A 26301-nucleotide genomic window follows, 5' to 3' on the forward strand; every position below is an offset into this window, starting at 1 on the left:
CTCCACACAGACACGCACAGCCAGGCAGCCAACTCACACAAACCAAGACACGATACACATGGAGACGAGCCAAAATTGACCCACTTACACGTATTCACAAAGACAGCCACACACGTACACACACAGTCAATTGCTCAGCAATGCCAGTCAGATTTACAATGTCAGTGCGTCTCTTAACTCAAAACACGTGTGTGTGGTGGTGGTGGGGGGGGGGGCTAGGGGTGGGGGTTGGGCGTCCTGGTTTGGGGGGGTGGGGGAGGTCACGATAACAATAGAGATGGTGGTCTCCACATTCAAAGCAGCCTAATGGAGAATAACGAGGCTGGGCAGGTGTTTTTCCTCCTCTCAGCACTCCTTCCTGTTTAGGCCACTCACTTAACACTGGAAAAAGTGTCCCCTCCCAACCCCCATTACCCTATCACACCCCCCATCAGTGACAATTTTCATCCACTTTATAAAGATTACCAGCTTCTCTGGGACCCCAAAACTCCCCCACTCTTCCCCAGAGTAGCCAGCGCCCCCGCACCACCCCCTCATTGCCTTTGCGAATGGCCTGTGCGGTGGTGGGGTAGAACATGAGAGGAGTGGAAAGCAGTGGGGGGAAGCCCCTCCTGACCAAACTGGGTTGCATTGCCGCTTAATGTTTAGTGCAATAAAGTCATGGAAGTGACCAAGTTTGCCAGCACCCGCTCTGAAACATTACATTACACAGCAGCAGCCTCTGTACACAATGTGTCCTTGAGATCCTTCTGAATACTTACAAGAAAATAATATTACACCTATGTACAGGTTAGTAAAATAAAGAATTCTTATTCTGTTGCCATAAATTTTTTTTGTGTGTTGTAAATATATAAAATGTAAAATACAATTTGGACAGAAGCCTCTCAATTTTTGCCATCGAGTTTCCGTGATAAACTGCCTCACCACATCCCCCTCACCCTTTCCCTCCTCCAGGCTCGCTCACCAAAATAGCGATCAAAAAAAGGAAATAAAGTCATCACACTCATCCGGAGTTGTTCCAGTGGGGGTGGTGGGCCGGATTCCCGTCGCTTGGTGCTGTTTGTTGGGGATCCCCCCACTCCATTGGCCAGCGATGGGGTACAGGTGAGGGCGAGGTTAGGGACGGGAGGCCTCTAGGAGTCCAGCTCCAGGTGCTCTTGGCTCTCATTGGCTTGTAGCTTGAGCTGCTGCTCGTAATAAAGGCTTTTTGCGTAGTTAATTTCCTGGGAGATCTTCACAGCCAACGACTCGGACTTCACATGGACCTGAGAGAGCCAGTGAGAGAGAGTGAGAAAGTAAGAACGTCAAATAAGCTTGAATGATTCACAGTAGACACATCAAGTTTGCAATTTTTGTAGGTAAAAACATTGGCTTATTTAGCCCCAGATTATAATAATAATAATCATTGCATTTGATACAGCGCCTTATCATGTCTTCGAGACGTCTCAAAGCACTTCACAGGATATACTGTAAAGTGAACTGACTGTATATCTTGTGGGCGAAATGTGGCAGCCAATTGCGCACAGAAGTGTCCTACAAACAGTTGTGGATTGAGTGACCAAATTATTATTATTATTTTTTAAGGGATTATTCTCCCCGGAAAAACTAAATGGATGGGCTGCGCGGGGAGGAGGGGGAGGGAGGGACTGTACACACCATTGGCTTGTTGTGTGACGGCCCTGGGATGGCCACGCCACTGCTCGAATTCTCGGCCTTTTTGGTCAGCTGCAGGTAAGCCTTCCCGTGATCCTTGGTGATAAGGCAGTGGTAGAGGTCATCATATTTGACCTCCAAGAAGATGGCGTCTCGGTCGATGTATTTGCCGTGATTTAGGAAGTACACTACCTTGGAGGAGATGAGGACACTGTAACTGTCGATCTGCTCCACCGCAATGAAGCTGAAAATACAGAACTTGCAGTCAGGAATGTGATGTGATAGTGAGAGGGATTGGACCCAAGCAAAGCACAACAGAATCAGTACACAACTTACATCAACATTTAACCTGCACCCCAACAAACTATAGAGTCATCACAACGAAATATCTGGCTACTAAAGTGTAGTAAAGAGCTGCTAAATTGAGGCCATGTCTTGTCTTCAGGTTGACATTCTATACCATGTCACTATTGGGAAGGTCGGGTTTCCTGCAGATAAAGTGGCTGAGGTTGTTATTCCCACACTGCACCTACATTGGCTGCTGCGTTTGCCTGCACAAACCATCACCGCACTTGATTGCTTTGCGAAGTGCTTTGAAATGTTTCAATGTGCCGAGGCTCTGCAAAAACACAAGCTGGTTCAGCTGCACAGTCACTGGGCAAACATCTGATCTCAGCCTCTGGCAAGTCCCCATTGTCCCCAGCCAGTTGCTCTGTCCCTGTTGATTCACCAAAATGAGTCTCCTCTCGCCGCCGGTTCCATCCCCCATCCCCATCAAACAATTTCACATATTTTGGTTAGAAAAATTATTTCTGAAAGTTTGCAAAGAGTTTAGAGCTCGGATCACAGTCCAGGCTGACAGTCCAGTGCAGCCCTGGGGAACCTGGATTGTTTGTCTCTTGGGTAAGATGATAACAGCAGCTTGCATTTACACACAGCGTCCCTCACACAGGGCAGAGTCCCAGAGTACTTGACAGTATGACGCTGAGCCGGGGGGAGGTGACCGTAGGCACAGTCGAAGTGGAAGGTCTTCAGGCGCGACCTCAAGATGGGGAGGGAAGGACAAGGTGGAGGGACAGAGGGAGTGTTCCAGAGTTTCGGGGCGTAGTGGCTGAAAGTGCAGCCATCAATGGTGGAACAGAGGGCACGACGGACAAGCAGGAAGCCAGAGCCAATCGAGAAGAGGCAACAGGTGGTGGGTTGGGGGGTAAGCGGGTTGGAGAGATAGGGAGATGCCAGGTCATGAACAAATACCTCTCCACTTTGCTGTTGCGATGTGATAAAGCTGTGCAGCACTACAGCAACGTATTTCTTTCTTACCCATTTTTCTCTGAGGAGTCAGTGCCCGAGACACACAGAGCTGTGTGGTCACTGGAAACCAGCAACCTCACAGAAACATTTTTAAAAACAAAAGAAACATGCTGGAGCAATCAGGCGCGATGGTAGAGATATGTGGAAAGCGTGGAATGGGAAAGTAAAATTTCCACCTCACCAGGGAATGCAAAGAACTGGCTAAACATCAACAGATTTGTACACATTTTGCACAGCCCAAGGATTGCTGCTAGATTGGAGCATTTTGATTCTAGATTGTTTCTAGATGTTGAATAAGGTTTCATTAAGGCTGAATTCAAGCATTGGGACCGAGTGCAGTGAGGACAGAACGGAGAGCAAGCGAGCCTGATGTAAGCCTCCAGGTAGTGTGGAATTACTCCAGCAAAGCAGAAAGCAATTACTGCAGCGTGGCCAGGAAATGAAACGCTGGCTGAACTTGAGTTCATCTGGAATCGATTAGGAAGAACAGTGGCTGCACTTTCTAAACTGTCTGACGCCTGGGAGCATCAACGGACCCAGAAATCCAGCTTTCAGCATTCCAACCTCTCCACAGACTCAACATTGTGTGCTCTGCCCAATGCGGAACAGCCCCCCAATTAGAGCACCCTCGCTAAAACCTGTGTTAGCTCAAAAACGGACCCCATTATTTGCTTACCTGACAATCCCAATCGCTCCATCCAGAGCCTGCCATCGACGAACTCCGGATTTGTCAGGTCACCGCTAACATCACTTCCTGCACCCTCATGTCTCTTCACAATGGAGGGAACATCAGCCGTGCTTCATGCACAGTGAGTGACATCAGTGACAACCTGGACATTGTCCTCTTTATAACAGGGCCTGGGGCACTATATAGGTTGCCCTACAGTACTACAAGATCTTTGATATCCCCCTGAACAGGCATGAATGGGATATGGGATCGATGGCTTTATAAGTAGAGTACATAACAGCAAGGAAGTTATGTTGCTGATTAGGCCTCAGCTGGAGTATTGTGTCCAATTCTGGGCACCACACGTTAGGAAGGATGTCAGAGCCTTGAAAAGGGTGCAGAGGAGATTTACAAGAATGATACCAGGGATGAGGGACTGCAATTGTGTGGAGAGACTAGAGAGCCTGGGATTATTCTCGTTAGAGCGGAGAAGGTTGAGGGGAGACTTAATAGAGATGTTCAAAATTATGATGGGCTTTGATAGAGTATACAGGGGAGAAACTGGATAGGCACTTAAATTTTTTTTCAAGGCTATGGAGTAAGAGCGGGGGAGTGGAACTAGTTGATAGTTCTTTTAAAGAGCTGACACAGGCACGATGGGCCGAATGGCCTCATTCTGTGCTGCACGATTCTATGACCTGATTCAAAAGCGTTTGCGTTTAAGCAGAACCCAAGTTCTCACTGTGCAGAAGCTGAGTGACCAAGTGTGTAGTTTTACTGTGGACAATGTCAATGCAGGAAGCACAGCAGAGTCCTGAATTCCACATGGTCCTAACCTCATTCTCTGAAAGTTTCATTTTTCCAAATTTTAAAAAATTCTTGAATTCAAGCCCAATTTATTTTTTAAGAACTAAACTTTGGCAAATCTGCTTCGAAATTTTGACTGATTTTAAGAATTTTCCCAAACCCTTGGATTGGGAAATGAGGAGAGGGAAAAGCAGCATTTTATCGAGTTCAAGATCCTCGTCCTCACTTCTAAAGCCCCCGATGGCCTTGCTCCACCTTACCTACCTCTGTGACCTGCTAAACTCTTATCACGGCTCCTGCTCCCTCTGCTCAGCGGGCACTGGCCTGCTTCATATTCTCCACCAGGCTCTCAGCCTCTCTGCCCCCAGGAATTCCATTCGTTCATCTCACCCCCTTCTTTGGCTCCTTCAAGGTCCATCTCAAGACCTTTCTCTTTACGTGTCTTCCCCCCTCCTTGCTCCCACCCTGCTCAAATTCAACTCTCGGGTGCAAACCCAACACCTTGGGTCGTCCTCCTGGCGTGAAATAAATGCAATTTCTTGTTGTTGCAATATTAGTTCCTTGGTTGCTGGTAGAGTAAATGGGGTATTAATGACTCGTGAAGGGTAACACAGAGGTGGTTACAGACTTTATCTAGGCTCAGTGCCTGCTCCAGACACTTACAATTCAGCCTGAATGTTGTCAGTCAGCCTGAAGAGCTGCTCCTGTCCTTCGGATTGCTTTTCTGAGTACCTGGGAAGAAGGCCGTGTGGTCCGATACAGCAGCGGGGCTTTCGAATTCGCTGGATCTGTGTCCTGTTAGACATGCAAACAAGAGAGGCTTGGGTTAGACGGTTTGGTTAGACCCATTACAGCAGCAGGCTGGAACCTCCTCCAAACGCCACATATACCATTCCCTTCGTTATTTTAATGTGTCACTTTTTTACGTGCCAGCCTGGCTCAGTAGGTAACACTCACTCTTCCCTCTGAGTCAGAAGGTAATAAGTTGGTCATAATAATAATTAATTGTTCACTCAATCCACGACTGTTTGTGGAATCTGCTGTACGCAATTGGCTGCCGCGTTTAACCCACAAATATAGTCAATTCACTTTACAGTATATTCTGTGAAGCGCTTTGAGACGTCTAGAAGATGTGATGAGGCGCTATATCAAATGCAAGGATTATGATTATTATCGCTCACCCCCAGGCATGCATGTCAACTTAGTTTTTTTTAAAAAACAATCTATTCTCTGGATGGCCCTCAAACCTGTGTTTTGTGACGGTTGCTGTTCAACTGTGAGTACCTGGGCTGACTATGATTTTGCCCACATAATAATAATAATAATCCTTGCATTTGGTAAAGCGCCTTTCACGTTGGAAGATCGTCCCAGAGTGCTTTACACGATATACAGTTACGTGAAGTGACCTCGTATTTTGTGGACGAAACGACAATTTGCACACAGCAGCAACCCACAAATCAGCCATGGAATGGCGACCAATTTTATTGGGGGAGATTGTTGGCCTGAGCCCTGGGCCAAACTTCCTTCTCTTTTCCAATAGTGTCATGAGATCTTTAATATTCTTGGTTTAACATCTCATCTGAAGTACGATGCATCCAACGATGCAAACCCCCCCCCACAAGCACTGCATTGGAGCATCAGTTTAGACTGTGATTCCAAGGGTGAACACGACAAAGCTGGGCTTGAACCTAGAACCATCTGAGCGAGTGGCGAGTGTGCTCCACTGAGCCAGGCTGAAAGCCAAATCACTTGTTCACAAATCATTAAGCGTCTCTCTGCGGGTCTGTTATTAGCTTGTAGTCACACATATGCTGCACGACGAACATTTGCAGGTTTGAAAGAAAACAGAATAGAGGTGCATCATGTAAGTTCAAATGTCCATATGTCAGATGTAGTGCCTTATCAAGTCTCCGAGACAACAACAACAACAACAAGATTCCATTTATAAAGCGCCTTTCACGTCAGGAGGACGTCCCAAGGCGCTGCACAGTTGGGTCATGACCCGAGCATTGGGGGGAAATGGTCAGGGTGAGGGGAGGGAAGGGAGGGAGCGAGGAGGGGGGAAATGGTCAGAGTGAGGGGAGGGAGGGAGCGAGAAGGAGGGAAGAGAGTCGAGAGGGGAGCTGAAGGTACGGTCAAAGAGAAAGGTTTTGAGACCGGCCTTGAAGGAGGAGAGGGAGGAAGCGGCGAAGGCACTGGGGGATAGAGTTCCAGAGCCTGGGGGCTGAGAGGCTGAAGGCCCGACCACCGATGGTAGGGCGGTTGGGGCGGGGGACGTGGAGCAGACCGGAGCCGGAGGAACGGAGGGTACGGGCAGGTAGGTAGGGGGATAGTAGGTTGGAGAGGTAGGAGGGAGCAAGGCCGTGAATGGCCTTGTAGGTGAGGATGAGGATCTTGAAATCAATCCTCTGGGGGATGGGGAGCCAGTGGAGGCGAGCGAGAGGGTGGGAGTGATGTGGTCGCGAAGCCTGGTGCGGGACAGTACACGAGCTGCAGAGTTCTGAATGACCTGCTGTGTGGAGGGAGGTGGCGGGAAGGCCGGCGAGGAGAGAGTTCCCATAGTCCAGCCTTGAGGTGACAAAGGCGTGAACCAGGGTTTCAGCCGCGTGAGGGGTGAGGTAGTGCCGTAGTCTGGCGATGTTCCGGAGGTGATGGAAGGCGGTGCCAGTTGTGGTGCGGATGTGAGGGAGAAAGGACAGCTCAGGGTCGAACAAAACCCCGAGGTTCCTGATGGCTTTGAGAGGTGGAGAGTGCAGCCTTGGATGCTGATGGTGTCAGCGCCTGAGGTGCGGAGGCGCTGACGTGAGCCAATCAGGAGGGCCTCGGTTTTTCGCACGTTGAGCTGAAGAAAGTTGTCTCTCGTCCAGGACTCGATGTCGGACAGGCAGCTGTCAGGACATCGGTGGTCGTGGAGTTGAGAGTAGAGGAGGAAAGGTAGAGTTGGGTGTCATCCGCATACATGTGGAAGTTAACTCCATGTCTGCGGATGATGTCACCACAGGGGGAGCATATAGAGGGTGAAGAGGAGGGGACCGAGGACAGAGCCCTGAGGGACACCACATGAGACAGTGCGGGGGGTGGAGGAGAAGCCATTCGTCGAGACAAAGTGAAGACGGTGGGAGAGGTACGACCTAAACCACTCAAGGACAGTGCCTTGAAGGTTGAGGTGGGAGGACAAGCGGTGGAGTAGGATAGCGTGGTCGACCGTATCGAATGCTGCCGATAGGTCGAGGAGGACGAGGAGACAGAGGGAGCCCTGGTCACAGATGGTCAGGATATCATTGGTGACCTTGACCAGGGCAGTTTCTGTGCTATGGGCAGCACGGAAACCTGACTGAAGGGGTTCGAAAAGAGAATGGGTGGAAAGGAAAGAGCGCAGTTGGGAGGCGACAACTCTTTCCAGGACCTTGGAGAGAAAGGGGAGGTTGGAGATGGGCCGGTAGCTTGATAGCTGCGACGCATCAAGGGAGGGTTTTTTCAGGGTGGGCGTGATGGTGGCAGTTTTTAAGGGAATGGGGACAGAGCCAGAGGAGAGGGACAGGTTGATGATGTCGGTGATATGCGGAGCAAGAAAGTGGAGCTGGGAGATAAGGAGTGGAGTGGGGATGGGGTCAAGGGAGCAGGTGGTTGGTTTTAGGGATAGGAAGAGTTTGGTGACAGAGGGTGGGGAAACAGGTACAAAAGTGAGTAGGGAAGGATGGGTAGCAGTCGGAGTGTGGGAGTGAGGGGGTGAGGGGTTGGTGGATGTTGGAGGGGAAGTGACCGCGGAGCGAATTCCCTTGATCTTGGATTCAAGGAAATCCAGCATCTTCTCGCAGTGAAGGTTGGAGGAGATGACCTGCGCGGGATGGCGGGGGGGACGGAGGAGTCGGGTTGTGGAGGAAAACGGGTCTTGTGGTTGAGTAGGAGACAGTGCGGGAAGTGATGGGGGCAGAGTATCGAGTGTGGAGGAGAGGGTATTGTGGAGGAGGGAGAGAGGAGAAGAGGGGTCGGTGAGGGTTGAAGGCCAGAGGGAGAGGAGTTCAGAGGACTCCAAGGCATCGGTTAGGGATTGTGGGGGTAACTTCTTCCAAGGGCGGTAGAAGATGGTGGTGGGTCTGGTGGAGGTGGGGAGGGGGGTGGAGGTGGTGAAGGAGATGAAGTAGTGGTCAGAGATGGCCTTGTCGGTAATAGTGACATCCGAGACACTGAGGCCCCGGGTGATCACCAAATCGAGTGGGTGGCTGTGACTGTGAGTGGGGGAGTTTATGTGTAAGGAGAGGTTGAGTGAGGAGAGCAGGGAAGAGAAGTCTGTGGAGATGGAGCAGGAGGGGGTGAAGTGTAGGTTAAAGTCGCCCAGGATGATGAGGCGATCGGAGCAGAGGCAAAGAGATGTGAGGAGTGTTGAAATGTCAGAGATGAAGGTGGGAGAGGTTTTAGGGGGCCGGTAGAGGAGGAGGATTTTAAGGGAGAGGAATGAGGGGTGGGAGAGGGTGAGGTGCTCAAAGGAGGGGAAAGAGCCAGTGGAGTAAGGGGATAGGGCAAGTGGTGTCCTTGAGATAAGGGCAACACCACCGCCACGGCGGTTGGGGCGAGGGATGTGGTGGGAGGTGTAGCCGGGTGGCGTGGCCTCCGTGAGGGGGAAGGTGTCGCCTGGGGTGAGCCCGGTTTCTGTTAAGGCCATGATATCAACGTTCTCATCAAGGATGAGATCGTTGATGACCAGGGCCTTGTTGCAGAGGGAGCGGACATTTTGCAGTCCGATGTGGAGGGAGCGGTTGACAGAAGGGTGTGTGGGAGGGGAGGGGGGTCCAGGTTGTGAGGCAGGGGTGGGGGAATGGGGATGAGGGAGGAGAGGTTGACTCCCCGGGTCTGTGTCCGGGGTGGGTGGCGAGTGTGGTGGGGAATGGGGCAGTCGGTGTGGCTGCTGCTGGACAGCCAACGCCGAGTGCCACGGTGAGCCCGGCGGAGGATTCCCAGGCTGGAGCAGAGGGAGGTTGTGGGAGGGTCAAGTGGGGATAGAAGGCAAGAGGGACGGAGAGAGAGGAGAGAGCGGGGGAGGGTTTGGGGGGAGAGAGGAGGGGGGCGGGAGGGAGGGGGTGAGGGGGCTCGGGTCAAAGCGGCAGCCATAGTGCGCACGCGGGGACCGGGAGCGAGCGGTCAGGTGGATGGCATTATCCCGTAGATTGGGGCAGCAAACGCAACAGGACCATAGTGGGCTCTGATGTGAGCCCTGGGGGGGGGGGGGCGCAGAGAGTTTTTTTTTTGTTGCGCGCGCACGCCCCGAAAACTAATCTCTGACGTCAGCAGTTCCACCGCTCCGCCCCCACACCGCCCCCGGGGCTGAACTCGCTCCGGCGTCGTGTTTAAGTACCTGGGTCAGTAGGCCCAGGCTCCTCCCCGCGTTGTCCTGCCGCCGCTCCCCGACTCAAAGCGAGACGTCTCAAAGCGCTTCACAGAATATACTGTATAATTTGTGGGTGAAACCTTTTTAAAGGGATTATTATCCCCGGAAAAGCGATCCATCAATCGACTAAAAACCGGGTTCCTATTTACTGCTAGGTAAACAGAGGCTGTGAGGGTAAGGAAACTTGCCCAACGTTTCGCCCTGCCTGGGAATCATACCCATGTCTCTCGCTTGTGAGGGCAGAGCTCTAACCACTGAGCTACAGGACTCCACATAAACAGACATTTCTGCGCAGAAAGTGGCCATTCAGCCAATCATGTCTGTTGCAGGGCTCTCCTAAAGTGCCCTGCATTATTAATCGCTTTCCCAGATCTTTCCCCATATCCTTCAATGTTTTTACTGTTTATTCAGCTTCTTTTTAAATAAATCTACTGATCCAGCCTTAATAACCACACTCTGGTAAAACAGAGTTAAGAAATTCCCTCTAACCTCCTGAGGTTGTCACCAAAGGGTTAACTTCCCATTTTCTCCCAATGTGTCCCAGGAATTCTCAGAAGGAAGGCTGGCTGGGGAGTTGGAAGGAAAGGAGATTCTGATGCAAGGCACAGCTGGAACAGCAGGAAAGCCACGATGACAGACTGACATGACACAAGAACAAATGCCTTATTGACTGTCTGTCAGGGTGAACACTGCAAAACTTTGTGTAGAGAACACAGCGATTAGTGAATGGCTTCTGGAGGTCTCCTGTATGTGTGAGGAAACACTCTGTGCTCACAGACAGGCTGTGTGGTACACCAAGCCCACAAGGCAGGTGCTCTGTGGGTGTCCTGAGCTCTGATGTGACAGTGTGTGAGCGTCAGTGGAAGATTATTCCAGGGGCAAATGAGTAACAATTATTACTGGAAAGGTTAGGGGGGAATTTAAATTAAGCTTTTGCAAATGAACTTGATTGTGATCTTTCATTGGCAGGCCACAGGGCCAGCTCAGCCCCAGTCACTCACCCAGTGATAGTCCCGACTATTAAATTATAGAATACTTTCCCAAAAGTGGCTATTAATGCCGAGGGTTAACAAACTGTGTTAACATTTAATGAGGAATAATACAAACTGATTACGGGTAGAGAAGCCGCAAAAAAGGGCAAACAGGGGTCTGGGTGACATACACTGGATAAAGATGATGAACAATGTATCAGACATTGTTGAGGCCACGGATGAAATATTGTGGCCAGTTTTGGGGCCACATTATAGAGTGGTAGAGAGAGGGCAGCCTAGGCTCATGAGGATGATGCCAGAGAGGAAAGGATCGAGGAGGCTCTAGAATTTGAAGCCCTTCAGGGTGTCCTCCCAATGTGAAGGGCGCTACACCAAATGTAAGGATTATATTATTCTAGGGATCATACCAATCTTATCAAGGTTTCAGTGAAATAAGAAACATTTAAAAGGGAAATGCGTCTTTTTTTTGGGGGGGGGGGCGCGCGCGGGTCAGTTGGGAATCTGACACAGAATGTGACACTTGTCACATCACCATGATTAAGAGTAGGTAAACCAGCATGAGAAGTCCATACATGTACACCACACATAACCTGACTGGGAGCAGCTCAGAGTTTACTAATTGGAAGAGTCAAACCTTGTGACTGAAATCTAGCCTCAATATGACGTGGTACGTGACTGGCCTCATGGACTTTGGTGGGGTGTGGGGGAGGGAAGAAGCATTGCCAGTCTGCCCGTGTGATCCACACTCCAGACTCTCGAGGAATTTCTAAATTTAAACACCATAAGATATACTCATTGAGTGCAATTCAGAAGGGAAGGCAAATCAACACGCTCTGTACCAGAGGAAAATGTATCTTAATTACGTGCCCACACACACACACTCCACTCTGCATGTAAACTCCTGGCTGAAGCCTGGTAACTCATCGCCTGTTGCCCCCCCACCCCCATCCCCTACGCCCAGTGCTCACGGTTGCTATATGCCTAACAACATGGTTCAGCTGCTGGTCAGGCTGGGCCTGGCTCCCGCCCAGCCTACAATCAGTGGGACAAATGCTCCCTTTCATATCGATTGCGGAGCTCATATTCTCCATTTTCCACATGTCTGTGGGATTTGGAGAGGGGAAAGCTACAGCAGCATTCCTGGGCCTCCCTTTGTTACTGGGTAATAACGGGTTTATTCTGTGGGGGCTGAGGCATTGTTAGCTCAGCCAAGGGATTGTTTGATCCAAATGGAAATTAGGCAGGTTCAGCGGGAGGTCAGTGAGGCACGATCTTGTGCACAAGCCAAGCCCACAGTCTGTTCAGCCACAGGATAACTGTCAGAGTAGCTTATAATACCCCACAGTAACAGGCCATTCAGACCATTCATTCTGCGCTGGTGCTCTCCTCCACATGAGTCACTGAGTGTGGTCACCCTTTCCTGCTCTCCCCCTCCTCACCCCGCATACTCTCTTTAATATTCCTCTTTTTCAAGCACCCATCATGTTCGTGCCATTGCGATTGCTTTTATTGTTAATCCCACTTCCCAGCTTTCCCCCACATCCCTTCATGTTTTTACTGCCCAGATGTTTATCCAGCTCCTATTTCCTATTGCTCTCTGCTCTCCCTCACCCCAACCCTGCCCCCCACAACGCTCAGGTCCTGATCCCCGACTGTTCAGCGCCTTGGGACATCCTCCCGACGTGAAAGGCGCTTTACAAATATAATTTTGTTCTCGTTGCAGCCTCTATGAATTCCAAACTAACAACCTTTTGAAATAACTGCCCACTGTCCAGTGGCCCTGACCTGCAACTTCATCTCTTGCAAGTTTCAATCTGTTGAATAAGGGCGGTCAAATCCACTTAAGGACTCTCCGAGAGATTTTGGTGAGTTTAATATGAGTGGCTTTGGTGGTAGGGTTTAAGCCCCATATCCAGGCTAATATTCCTATGTTGTTCTGAGGGGAGGGGGGGGGGGGGGGGTGGTGGGGAGGTCACCGTCCTTTGGATAAGTTATTAAACCAAGACCCTGTCCGAGGCTGTTAAATATCTCAAGGAGAGAATGGAGTTTCTCCTGGTCAATAATTGTGCTGGTTAATTGGTCATTTACTCCATGGCTGTTCGTGGAACTCTGCTGTGTGAAAAATAGGTGTGCTGTTGGCTATAAATGCAGTCACTACGCACAACAGGAATTCCGTGCGAAGCACTTTGAGATGTTCAGATTCTGAAACACTAAATCAAATGAAGATTATTATTGTTATCAGAGGTGTGTGTGTCACAAAGGTCCCAACAGCCAAATCTCCTCCCAACCTGCCAGCAAAAGTCTTGGTATTTGGTGTGGGGTTGGTCCATTCTACTGTGTTGGCTGCACACTGTGGTGCTCTTGGTGACAAGCAGGTCCCTGCTCCACACTGCCTTCTTCCCAGTGGCTACAAACACGAGTCGTGGGCAAATGGAAGTGATCAATGCCAGCTAACATGGGAGTGTCTGGTAACTGTGCCCATTAATTGGGAGTGGATTTGAACCGGTTTCAAACATTTGAGTGGATGGCTTGGCCCACCCTGGGCGGTGTTTTCAGGCCATTCTTGTACTTTGAACGTCACAGTAGGCTGCTCAGGGATAAACGTTTTATTCTACTTGATGAAATATTTATTGTCTCTGACCAAATCGTAATTCCTGCACTTGTGGTTATAAGCGACTAACAATAAACAACAGTTAAAGGAACTAAACTGAGGCTTGGCAGCAATCCAGCCCACAATCTGACTGCAGCAAACGTGTGCATCAGAACCGGGTATCAGCAAGCACACAGCAGGGAAATGCTAAACCACAGGTACTTTCTAGGCAGCATTCTACATTTGTCCCTTTGGTGGATCAAGTTTTTCATTATTAGGTTAAAACACATCATTTGCCGTAACAAGTAAGTGTGCATGCAGCCAGGTGATCCACACGTTTGAAAGAAAGAACACTTCTGTACCATCTACAACTTCAAAGCATCTCAGAGCGCTTCACAGCAATTATTGTCAAGTGTAGTGACTGTTTTTGTGCAGAGTGAGGTCCCAAAAAACAGCCACCGATTTATCTGGAGGAAACCAGGCAGATTGGCTGGATTACAACATTCTGTATTGATACATGTTTATTGTTCATTTCCTGATCTGCAGCCCTATTTCGATCAAGTCTGTCTGCCTTGTGATTCAGGTGGAAGCCCCTTACCCACCCACTGATGTCATTACAAATACATTTTCTGCAGGGTTCCTTGGCTCACATTCCCCCTTTATTCAACCCAACCCTCCAAAACGCACTGCTTATCTGCACTGCACTTCTCTCTCCATAGATGCTGTCTGATCTGCTGAGTGTTCCCAGCAACTTCTGCTTTTATTTCTGCTCATCCCGTTGTTATTTATGGGATTTCAGGGAACAGATGAGCAGTCGTTTTCACCTCCCGAATAATATTCACTTTGTTTCAAATTAATCTCATTCTGTAAAGTGCTTCCGTTGATGTGAGACAGACAGTTATATAAAGGGATGTTGTAGAGCTGGAATGTTCGATCTATATAATGTTTCCATCAATGAAACCGCAGGTACAAACCGGAGCAAAAAAGTGTGAGAAAAATTATTGCACCCAATAATATAGCTGAGACACAAAGCCAGAATGAGAATAAGTTCCGACCAACAAGAGCTGAACTTTGTGTTGAAGGCTGCTGGAGGCAAACAGAGGCTGCAGTAATGAGAGGTGGTTGTGGTTGTGTGAGTCCCTTCGCCCTGCCCTGCCCTTGTTAGGTTGCTGCTGTTTATACAGCTCAAACCCTCTCTGCCAAATCCGACACCTCCACACAGCCGCCTGCAAATAACACGCCCACAGATCCATGACAGGATATTTTTGAAAAACAGGACACTTTGGCTGAACTCTGGCTGAACCAGGGAGGCTGATCCATTACAGCTCTATTGCTGATAATGTCTGGGTTCAAGGCAGGGTCAGATCACCTGGCTGCACGCACGCTTGTCTACTCAAGAGTTCAGCATGTTCTATGTCTCTCTCTCTCTCTTTGGCTGTTTACATGGCACAGCAGAGTGCTCGGCGCTTCACCCCGTGTCTGAAACATTTCCCTGAGCCTGCACTTAGTGCAGTACATCAACAACCTGCCCTGATACCGTGTGCCCCAACAACAAGTTGCATTTGGATAGTGCCTTTCACACTGAATGGCCTTATGGGAATTCCACAATTATGCGCCCATGGAATTTCGCTCATCATATGTTTCACTGCACGTAGGGGCTTAATATTGTGTAATATACTCGAACTGTCTCTCATACCTCCTGCTCCCACTCCGGAGAGTGATGGGAAGAGAGCTGCACTGGGAGTATGAATCATAAATAAATACAAAAATGGGCTAAATATAAATAATTGTGCTATTTATGAAAAATGGCCTCCATATCTTTCTGAAGAGGTGATGATAGTATTATGCTAAATTTAAATTGTAAAAACATGCGTGATTTTCTTTTTTCTGGGCCTAATGCGCTCGGTGTAATTATGATTTTTCATAATGGACCAATGCCTTGAAGTGGCTGGCAGTAATGATGGTGGTGGACGTGCAGGTTGGGAAGGAGGAGCAGTGAACACTGTACATTTTCAAGAGGGCTTTGAGGCTGGGTGAGAATGGACAAGGAGAAGAGATTTTTAGGGAGTTTCAGAGTGCTGATGGCAGCTGAAGGCTTCGTCACAGTTAGTGAGATGGAGGGAGTGAGTAACAAGCAAACAGACCTGAGCCAGAGGGCACAGACAGGAGAATCAGGGCGGAGGAGAGTGCCCAGATCGGGAGAGGCAAGATTATGAAAGGATTCGAAGATAAGGATTCTGTAGTCCATAAAATTCAAGACAGGAAACGTGTAGAAACTTACTATGTATTTCCTCAGCAGTCACAGTGGGAAGCCTGACAAGGACCAGGACAGACCCTGTTTCCAGACTGTTATATATTACTCCTTTGAGTGAACCTTTACATGGGCTCTCCACAAAGACATTACTGTACAGATGATTTGCTCTATTCTATCCAGAAACAATTCCATCTCATTTACAGATGAACACTCCAAGGACATGGAACCGCACAGAACCAGTGTGAAGGTCAACTGCGCAAAGCAACAGCCTAGACTTTACACTTTAAACATACTCCATACAAAGCAAATAGATAAAAAACAATACATAATGAAGTCTGTCTTGCACAAGGCATGTCTGCTCACACAAACAGGTCTGATAAGTGATTAGCAACACAGGACTTCTTCAAAATAAAGAGTGAGAAAAAACTCCAGTCACCAATACCCAGCCTGGCTAACACCCTGCGGCTCTGCGACTGACAATGGGGAGAGGCTGGGAGATGGGACAACGTCAGGGAAATGTGCTTGTGGCACTTTTCACAATGTGCCACCGATTTCAGAGGGTGAACATCACCAAAATAAATGTCCAATAACGACTTGTGCAAAAGTTCGAAAGTATCTTGTTTGGCGATGTGACACTGCCTGTGCACATTGCCAACATGGCCAGGCCTGAGGGTTGCAGGACAGAGAAACAGAACGACTCCAAAAGGATGACTCAGTCATCAGCCTGGCTCAGTTGTTAGCACTCGAGCCTCCGAGACTGAAGGTTGTGGACCCCCCACCCAGCCCCCCCCACCTTCAGAACTTTGAATACACATATCCAGGCTGATACTTTAATGCAATGCTGGGAGGAGTGCTGTATTATTGGAGGTGATATTCCTTGGGATGAGACATTAGACCGAGATCCTGTTTGCCAGTTCTGCTGGCTATTAAAAAATCACTTTACACTTCTCAAAATGAGAAGGGAGTTTATCCCAGTACCTTTGTCAGCAAACGTCCAGATAAATGTCGTCATTTACTTTATGGATATTTGAGTGGTATTGCTGTGGGCAAATTGGAAGCCTCATTTGCCTACAAAATAAAGAGGCGATGCATTTTCCAGTCAGTCCTTTGAGGCAGTCTGAGAGCCAAATCGGTATTTGGGAAAACTGCCCGACTTACATTGTGAGACAAGCTCGACTTCAGAGGCAAATTTGTGTAAAGCGCAGTGGGAGTTGCTTTAGTGCAACAATGCAGTTCAGGAGGAAGGCTCCATCAACAGGATCTGATGGCTTCTTGGCCGTGAGCACTGGAGAGTCATTATGCAGAGAATCACCACAGGGAAGATTGTGAGTTTTAGGGATCAGGTAGGTGGTTTGATATGGGATACTCCACTGTACCTTCACTTGTGTTTGAGATGATTTTTCTCAAAGATCCAATCCCATTTATTTATACACACACACACACACAGACCTGTTAAATTAGCAACGTAACATACAGGAAAAGACATCCCAAATCATAAACAAAGCTTTTGCCAGCTGCTATCATAGATATCATAATACAAAGACAAAACATTAAAGCCCACTAGGATATAATGTATTAAAAGCCACATTAGGTTTATACAAATGAATATTGGCTGGTTCTGATCCTGGCTGAGGTTCAGCAAGTACAAGACGGGGATGAACTTGGCAGAATTTTCATCAAAAATGCTCCTGGCTTTAATTTTTTCAAAAAAGCACACTTTATTTCAATGCCCACAAAGTGCGTGCTTTGCTGCTGCAGAAAATGCCTGGATCAACTCCAACAAGGTCTGAACTTGGGAACAATTGCGTAGAAAACCACCCATAGAGTGGAGACTGCTCACTGGTTAATCTCTTACATCTCCCATGTGGAGCACTCCTTCCGCGGGCAAAGATCTGCTGTGTCTCTTGCACTAATCCTAACATGTGGCCTATAGTCACTACACCTGCCAATATCAAGTGCCCAGTGATGTCTTGATGTATAAAACTTAAAGTTCTTTCTTTTAAACCAAAGCACCGTACAAGAAGGGAAAAACACAGGGTCCCGTGTTACTAACTCATTACTAATTGTCACGATAACACACCAGCCTGATCTGCTCGAGTCAGGGGGCTCGCTCTACTCTTGCAAACCCGATTAGCAAATGAGCTGGAGAGTAAGGTCTCTGACACATGGAAGACAATGCTGATAACTGTCACTCTGCCAATTGGTCAAATACAATAACAATGAGTTAGAAGGTTAATAATAATAATAAACCCTACATTTGATTATTTCATGTTGTGCTTTGCATGTTGGGAGGGCCTCTCAGAAGACTAACAACAACGGATGGCGTCTCAGAGCGCTTCACAGTAACGGATCCCGGGGCCGAGCCGGGGGGAGGGGGAGGAAGGTGACCAAAGGCGCTGTCGAAAAGAAAGGTCTTCAGTCGAGACCTGAAAATAGGAAGAGCGGGCGCGAGGCGAAGGGAGTGAGGAAGGGAGTTTCAGAGCTTCGGAGCTTAGTGGCTGAAGGCACGGCCGACGAGGGTGGAGTGGAGGACTTGGGGGACAAGGAGGAGGCCAGACCCGGTGGAGCGAAGGCAACGAGCACTGTTGTGAGGAGAGAGGTCAGAGAGGTCGGGGGGTGCAGAGGAGTGGAGGGATTTGAAGACAAGAGTGAGGATCTTGAAGTCGATCCTCTCTGGGACAGGCAGCCAGTGCAGTTTGGCCAGGACTGGGGGGATCGGGGAGCGGAGTTTGGTGCGGGTAAGAATGTGGGTGGCAGAATTCTGAATGACTAAGTAGACTGTATTTTGTGGGCAAATACGCCAAACAATTTTCACGCAGCAACTTCTCACAAACAGACCAAATATTGGCCATGAAGTGATGAATGATCAGTTTTATTTGGGGTATTGTTGGCACTGGGAGAGAGTTCACTTTACAAATAATGTCATGCACTCTTTAACGTTTACCTGAACAGGACGTTGGCCATTTCATCCGATGAACGCTACCTCCAACATTGCAGCAAATTCATTGGAATGTCAGTATAGATTATGTGAGTTCCAATCCCTGATGTGAGGTTGAACCCACATCTTTCAGACACAGAAGTGAGACTGCTACCAACTGAGCCACTGTACCTTGATGGTACAGTGGGGAAAGAGCAAGGGAATGGAATTAGAGCAGAGAGCTTCAGTGGGGGAAGTGAACACCAGTAAAGACCCAGTGGGCAAAGATTAGGGGAATGGATTAAAGTAGAGAGCTTCAGTGGGGAGCGAGCACCAGCATAGATGTGACAGGATTATAATTGATAACTCAAATGAGAAACTAACATAGGCATAGAAACAACTAATAAACAACAATATTAATCCTTAAAATTTGATATAGCTCCCTCCACTCAACCGTCTCTGGCTGCTCCACGTCCCCCGACCCACCCGCCTCACCATTGGCGGGAGAGCCTTCAGCCACTCTGCCCCAACCTCTGGAATTCCATCCCCCAATCACTCCGCCTCGGCCCCTCCTTAGCCTCCTTCAAGTCCCACTTCAAAACCCTCCTCTTCGACCATGCCATCGATCACCTCCCCTTCCCCTCCCCTTCCTTCTCCCCCCCCCCACCCCCCACCCCAGCTCGGGTCTGAAATGCTGTTCACTGTCCAGCGCCTTGGGACGTCCTTCTGACTGACTAATCTTGTTGTTGTTGTTGTTAAAGGTCTTTGAGGCGTCTCAAAGCACTTCACAGAATATACTGTAAAGTTAAATGACTGTATATTTTGTGAGCGCAAGGAATGAGAGTGAGAATAGAAAGCTCCTGATAGTTCTAGTGGGGGAGCCAGTACTAGCATGGAAGCAATGAAAGAGCAGGGAATGTGGAACAGTACAAACACATTGGGACACACGTTCTGTGCTGTAAACTTTATGACTCTACGAGCCAAGAGGGACAAAGTTAAATCAAAGCACCACCAGATGAAGGTGGTAACATGGCATACAATCCCTGCAGTAAACAGTTGTGGAAAATCTGGTTCTCCCTTTTAAAACACACTAGAGTCATCTATCATTCTGCTTGCAATTAAAGCTTCCTGTTTCAACCCTTGTATGCGGTTGGCTTTGAAGCATCCTGTTAAAATAATGCATGAAGGCCACTTCACAATCTACCGACTTGCTGGAACTCAGTCACACTTCGCCAGATTTGCTGTCTGCTATTAAGCGAGTGTTGGCAGACTTGTTTGAGCACAGCCACACTCAATAAAACTTGGAAGGCTATACAGAAAACAAACCTCAGTCACCAAATCAGTGGATAACCTACAATAAAGTGGGCCTTGGAGGTGAGGGAGGGGCAGCTTTAAAAAAAGATGCAAGATTTACCATGTGCAGCGTTAGTCAGCACAGACCCAAACAGTTTTTTTCTCCTTTCCTGATGGGTGAGGGCTTAGAATTTACAGCCACAACAAACCCAAATGATGCTAATTAACTCTCATTTCTATACAGTACAAATCCCTTAGGTTTTCCTTTCAAGCACGGATGTAAATGATGGAGAGGACTTCAAAGCGATCAGAAGGCAGCTAATTTGACACTACCAGGTTGCCTCCAGAGGCAATAAGGTTGTAAAAACGGCTGGTTTATTCAGTCCCAAATCTCTCAAGACCGATTCCATGTTGGAGTCCCGTTACCACCATATGGTCAATTGTGAAAAGTTGTGGAGTCCTGTAGCTCAGTGGTTAGAACACTCGCTTTACAAGCGAGAGACCTGAGTTCAATTCCCGGCAGAGGGCGAAACCTTGGGCAAGTTTCCTTACTCCACACAGAGCCTAATAATAATCCCTCCAAAACCAAAAACAATAATAAATTGGTCATTTTCAATCTACGACTGTTTGTGGGACATTCTGTGCGTAATTGGCCCCCGCGTTCGCCCACAAATATACAGTCAATTCACTTTACAGTGTGTTCTGTGAAGCGCTTTGGGACGTCTTCCCGACGTGAAAAGCGCTATATCAAATGCAAGGATTATTATTATTAAGTTGCGGAGTCAGAGCGGGTTGGTCCAGCGACAAGTAAACGGATGTTTTTGTGACATCGCACGCTAACCAACAACAACAAAAACTTGTACTTATATAGCGCCCTCCATGAAGGGTAGCATATCAGATTGCTTAACAGTGGTGGAGCCTGATTCTGAGCCGGGGGTGGTGGTGTGGGGGGAGGTTACCCTAAGCACAATCGAAGAGGACGTTTTCCAGGCGGGACTTGAAAAAGGGGAGAGGGGGCAAGGCGGAGGGATTGAGGGAGCGTTCCAGAGTTTCGGGTGCAGTAGCTGAAAAGCACTGCATCTGATGGCTGTAGAAATGCAGAGTGGTCTGATTTTTAGGCTAGTTCACCAGCCTCTGGTCCCATTATCTGAGGAGTGGAGATCACAGAATAAAGGATTGTGAGAATAAACCTTTTCATTGGACAGGACCTGGAAACCTGATGGCTGTGTATGGCTTATTTCATGTGGACTCCAAGACTCTGCATGTGAGCACGGTGTGTCAGGCAAATTGTCCAAAACCAGCTTGTGTACTCAACACCAGGTCTAATTGGACCATTGTAGTCTTTGCAGCTTTGGGCATCCATTAGGGTGGATGTTAAAATAATAAAAAGAGATGTAGTGTAGATTGACTCAGGTGCCATGAGGGACGACAGGTTATGATGCGAGACCTTTTTTTTCAATACTGGTCAACCCAGTTGTTGTCGGCCTCGGGACAATCCCGGCACTGTAAAGTGGCACACCCGGTTTCGGAGTTCACAAGAGAACTTACTGTGCTAAAAAATGTCTGGTTCCTGGGCTGTCAGGGCACTGCTGATGTTACTTCCTATGTGGTGAGCACATGTGTACGATACACAGGAAGTGCCACTGATGTCACTTCAGCAGTACGTGGCCATTTTATGCTTCATTTTAACCCGGGGTCTCGGTTTACGTTTCCAAAAGCTAATAATAATAATCCTTGCATTTGATATAGCGCTTTTCACGTCGGGAGGACGCACAGCAATGTCCCACAAACAGTCGTAGATTGAAAATGACCAATTTATTATTGTTTTTGTTGTTTTGGAGGGATTATTATTAGGCTCTGTGTGGAATAAGGTTTCGCCCTCTGCCTGGAATTGAACTCAGGTCACTCACTTGTGTGTTCTGTGAAGCGCTTTGGGATGTCCTCCTGACATGAAAAGCGCTATATCAAATGCAAGGATTATTATTATTATTATTAAAGCTACGTTTTATCAGGGTTGGCCTGTTGCCGAGGTTAAGCAGGAATGTCACAGAGCCTTTCAAAGAGCAAATAGTAACAGATTATTTCCACCGTTGATGAGTCAGTACTGAGAAGCCTGATTTTAACAATCACAAAACATATGAAAGGGTGTTTAGAAAAATGTATTTACGGAGAGAGTGATTGGAATGTGAATACACTGCCACAAACTGTACCTGTCCATTGTTTGGAAAGGAATTTGGTGCTTAAGGAGGAAAAATAATGGAGGATGTGGGGGTAAGCAGAAGAGTGAGATTAGGTACAATGGCTCAAGTGGAGATAAAGACCACATGAGCTGTGTGTGACTTACTCTGAAGAAAAGGGTACCCGGACCGCTATACTTGCCATTGTGTTAGGAATCTTTTACCATGGCATAGCTATTTGTGTGGCTCGATAACCTTAACTAATAAAAGCAATATAATACCATCTGCAACAACATATTACACAATAGGGTTGGAAGGTTGTGTATTTAAGACCCATGAATGGAACTTACAGTCCAGGCTGACACATCAGTGCAATAGTGGGGGGTAGGGGTAAGAGCTGCATTGTTGGAGGTGTCACCTTTGGTTGAGACTTTAAACCAAGGTCCAATTAGCCTGGTTTGATGGACGCTGAAAGATCCCATGACACTATTAGAAGATAACTTTTCCTTTGTCCTGATGAACAATCCTCAAAGATAACATGGTCATTTGCTACATTGCCCTCTGTGGCACCTCTCTTTGGTTTGGGCAAATTAGCAGCTATTTTTATCTACAAAAATAGTCACTACACTTGACAGCAATTAACTATGAAGCGAATGAGACATTTAGATGTTATAATAATCCTCACATTTGATACAGTGCCTTATCATCTCTTCGAGGCTTCTTAAAGCGCTTCAAAGTATATACTGTAAAGTGAATTAACTGTATCCTTTGTGGGCGAAACGCAGCAGCCAATTGGGCACAGCAGCGTCCCACAAACAGTCATTGATTGAGGGATCAAATTATTATTATTACCGGAGGCATGGCTGAACGTGGGCAGGTCTGCAGTTCTGTACAGGTGCTGCATCAATTTTATTCTATGCAGAACAATGGAGGTTGCAGGAAAAAATAAGTTTTTTTAAAAAATCTCTAACACTTGAGAATAAATATTGTAAAGCCTTTTCAGACATCAGTGTCAAAGGGCGATACAAATTACAGTTCTCTCTTTCTTATAACTATCTGAACCCAAACCCATTGAACAATTCACATGGCACAAACCATGTGAACAAACACTAAGTATTTTATCAAGGTCATCTCAGCTCAGAGATGTAGAGTATTATGTTTTTATTCTTTAGACTGTTCAGATTTTATGGCCGGGTATAATGCATCAGGTACAATGGTAGGAAAAGATGGACAATATGCTTCTGTGATTGTACCACGATTGGAACAGGAGTGATGGATTGTTCTTTAACTGCAGTGAAGCAGCACACGTTGTAGTAGTGGAGATCACAGCCTCACTGCATCTTAACACCACTCACACAGCGAGTTGTTGGGATCTGGAATGCTTTGCCTAAAAGGCTGGTGGAAGCCATTCGATAACAACTTTTAAGAGAGAAGTAGATAATTGTTTGGGAAGGACAAGTCTGCAGGGCTATGGGGAGAGAGTAGGGGAGTGGGATTGATTTGAGTAGCTCTTTTCAATGACACAATGGGCCGAATGGCCTCCTTCTGTGTTGTATACATCTATGAATATATGATTCTATGGTTCACTGTGTAACCCACAATATAATAATAATTCTTGCATTTGATATAGCGCTTTTCACGTCTTCTAGATGTCTCAAAGCGCTTCACAGAATATACTGTAAAGTGAATTGACTGTATATTTGTGGGCAAAACTCGGCAGCCAATTGCACACAGCAGTGTCCCACAAATAGTGGTGAATAGAGTAATCAAATAATTATTTTGAAAGTATTATTACTGGAAAAGCGATCCGCCAATCGACTAACAACTAGTAAGTAACAACTACTTACTACTAGGTAAGCAGAGGCGTGTTGCTTAACTTTTCACCCTGTCCGGGAATCGAACCCAGGTCCTCTCGCTTGCGAGGCGAATGCTCTAACCAATACCCTCCAGGACTCCACAACAAATCAGATTCAGCTACGTTCATTTACAATGAAACCTGTGAAGCGCTTTGAGAAGTTCTCCTGATGCGAAAGGCGCTGTATCAAATACAAAGATCAGTATTATTAGGAGTATCCTGATATAGCTCAGATACCTTCAATCACTCTACGAACATCTCTGCTCCTTTGCCAAATCATCTTCAGTTCAGATTGAAGTACCTAATAAGGGCTGATGGGACTGCACATTTACTAAAATTCTAATGCAGCTGTTAATCTAGTTTCTTTTGCTTGCACCAACATAACTTGCTTATTCAGCATATTTCACAGAAGATTTACATTTCAAAGCGATTCACCACAACAATAGTATCATTGTGCAAGGAAGGAAAGAAGGGGTAAGTTTGAGGGTGTTGACCCAAGGCATGACACGCAAAGTGATACATTTCTAAGAAGGTTTTGGAGATGAGGAGAGGCGAGGAGAGAAAGTGCAAGACAAAAAGATGTTGGGAGAACACCAGAGAGACATGTCTGAAGACTTCATCATTGCAGTTTTGGGATGAATTTGAGCTTACCTCAGGTTGCTCATGGTCGTCGTTTCCCGTACGGCTTGAGCGGTCTCTGAAGCAAAGTCCAGCGCACCGGCCACAGGTTTGGTCACCGTGCCGACCAATCCCTTTCCGAGGCCCGAGAAAAAGCCTCCGACACCGCCATCTGTTTTCACGCCTTCCACTGTCGAGGTGATGACGCTGGTAAAGCCGCCAAGAATACCTAGCGAGTGAGGGCACAAAATAGCAAGGGAGGGAACTCGTCAGTTAATGAGTAGCTTGTGAGGTCTGGAATAAAAAAAATCTCCCTGCCATTCTAGGCCATACAGATAAGAAGGCCAATCGCAGTCTGTGCTGCGTTGGCTAAACTCAGTTGGGTCGGTGGCATCGTAGTGTTTTAATACACAGGAGATAAATTCAGCCCATTCTGCCGGTGCACATAAAACTGGCCTCAACGCCCATGGGCTAGGGAGGGCGAAAAACACATCAGCCAGGGCTCCAGCTTCTAATTGCCCTCCAACACCTCCTCTCCCCACCAACCCCCAACCTGGATGTGATGCCTCCACCATCAAACAATATGCCATTCCCACATACAGAACGATAGAACGATCTCTAGGGTGTGATAGAGAAGAAAAATGGCAGATATCTTTCCCACTATAGCTTTCACTGGGTGCAATCCAGAATCCCCCTCCGCCCCAACCCTCACTGAGGCAAACAAAATAGGATTCTACCCTCCTGTAATCACTTACGCCCCGAAACTCTGGAACTCTCTCACTCAATCCCTCCACCTTGCCCCTCCCTCCCGCCCACCTTCAAATCCCACCTTCCTTTTATATCGTGCTTACAGTCACCTCCTCCCCCTCCGTCTCCCCCTGGCTCATTGTCAAGACTCCACTATGGTGAAGTGTTCCCGGATGCTACCCTGTGTGAAGGGCGCTATATAATAATACTTGCATTTAATATAACACCGTATCGAGATGTCTCAAAGTGCTTCACAGGATATACTGTAAAGTGGAGTGACTGTGTGTTTTGTGGGCGAAACCCAGCAGCCAGTTGCGCACAGCAAACAGTCGTGGATTGAGTGACCACATTATTATTACTATACAAATGCGAGTAGTAGTTGTTGTTGTACTCACCATGAGCAAGGCCCTGAATCCCAGCCACCAGGTGCTCACCACTAGTCACTGCCTGATAGCGGATGGACTCTCGCTCAGCTTGGTGCCTGGTGTCCATTGTCTTTCCCAGCCCATCTGATAATGTGCCAGCGAACTGCAGGAGAATAACAGAGACAAAACTTTATAGTGTCAACAAGTGAAGCAACAACCACAATAACTTACATTTATTTAGTGCCCCTCATGCAGGGTAGTGTCCCGTGTGGGCCACTGAGCCATATCAGAAGTAACCAATAAACCCAGTCTCTAAGCGCTCATGAATCTCAACCCTGCCACTGAGACGTCCTATTCTACAGTGCCTTATTGCATTGGATCATCTCAAAGTGCTTTACAGCACTTACAGGCCAGCCAGTTATAGCTGTATCACAGAGAATGGTTCACAGCTAGGGCACAAAGAGATCCACCACTCTTCGGATCGCCCTTTGACTCGTCAGCAAGTTGCTTCGTAACCCACCACGTGGCAATCGACGACCTGCACCATCAATCCACTCACAGGCCAGAAATTTCACCTGGTTTTAGCCTGTCAACCCATTTCATGTTAAAATTTAAGAACATGTCAGAATTGCTGACACTCCAGTGTAGTGTTGGGGGGAGCTCTGCATT

At 47.6% G+C, this 26301-nt stretch overlaps 1 protein-coding gene across 1 annotated transcript in view; it reads right to left on the minus strand.

Annotated features, from left to right (window-relative positions):
- Positions 1–229: 229 nt before the first annotated feature.
- The window catches only part of vps13d (vacuolar protein sorting 13 homolog D), a 123548-nt gene continuing 97476 nt past the window's right edge, over positions 230–26301 (minus strand). Inside the window, exons 65-69 of the mRNA XM_042343811.1 lie at positions 25663–25795; positions 24554–24749; positions 5102–5233; positions 1657–1897; positions 230–1265 (exon numbers count right to left, since the gene is read on the minus strand). Coding sequence (XP_042199745.1) covers positions 1134–1265; positions 1657–1897; positions 5102–5233; positions 24554–24749; positions 25663–25795 — 834 coding nt within the window. The 3' untranslated portion in view covers positions 230–1133. The remainder of the gene's footprint in view (positions 1266–1656; positions 1898–5101; positions 5234–24553; positions 24750–25662; positions 25796–26301) is intronic.

Source organism: Callorhinchus milii, unplaced genomic scaffold (genome assembly GCF_018977255.1).
Source record: "Callorhinchus milii isolate IMCB2004 unplaced genomic scaffold, IMCB_Cmil_1.0 Scaffold24, whole genome shotgun sequence".
Classification (NCBI taxonomy): Eukaryota; Metazoa; Chordata; class Chondrichthyes; order Chimaeriformes; family Callorhinchidae; genus Callorhinchus; species Callorhinchus milii.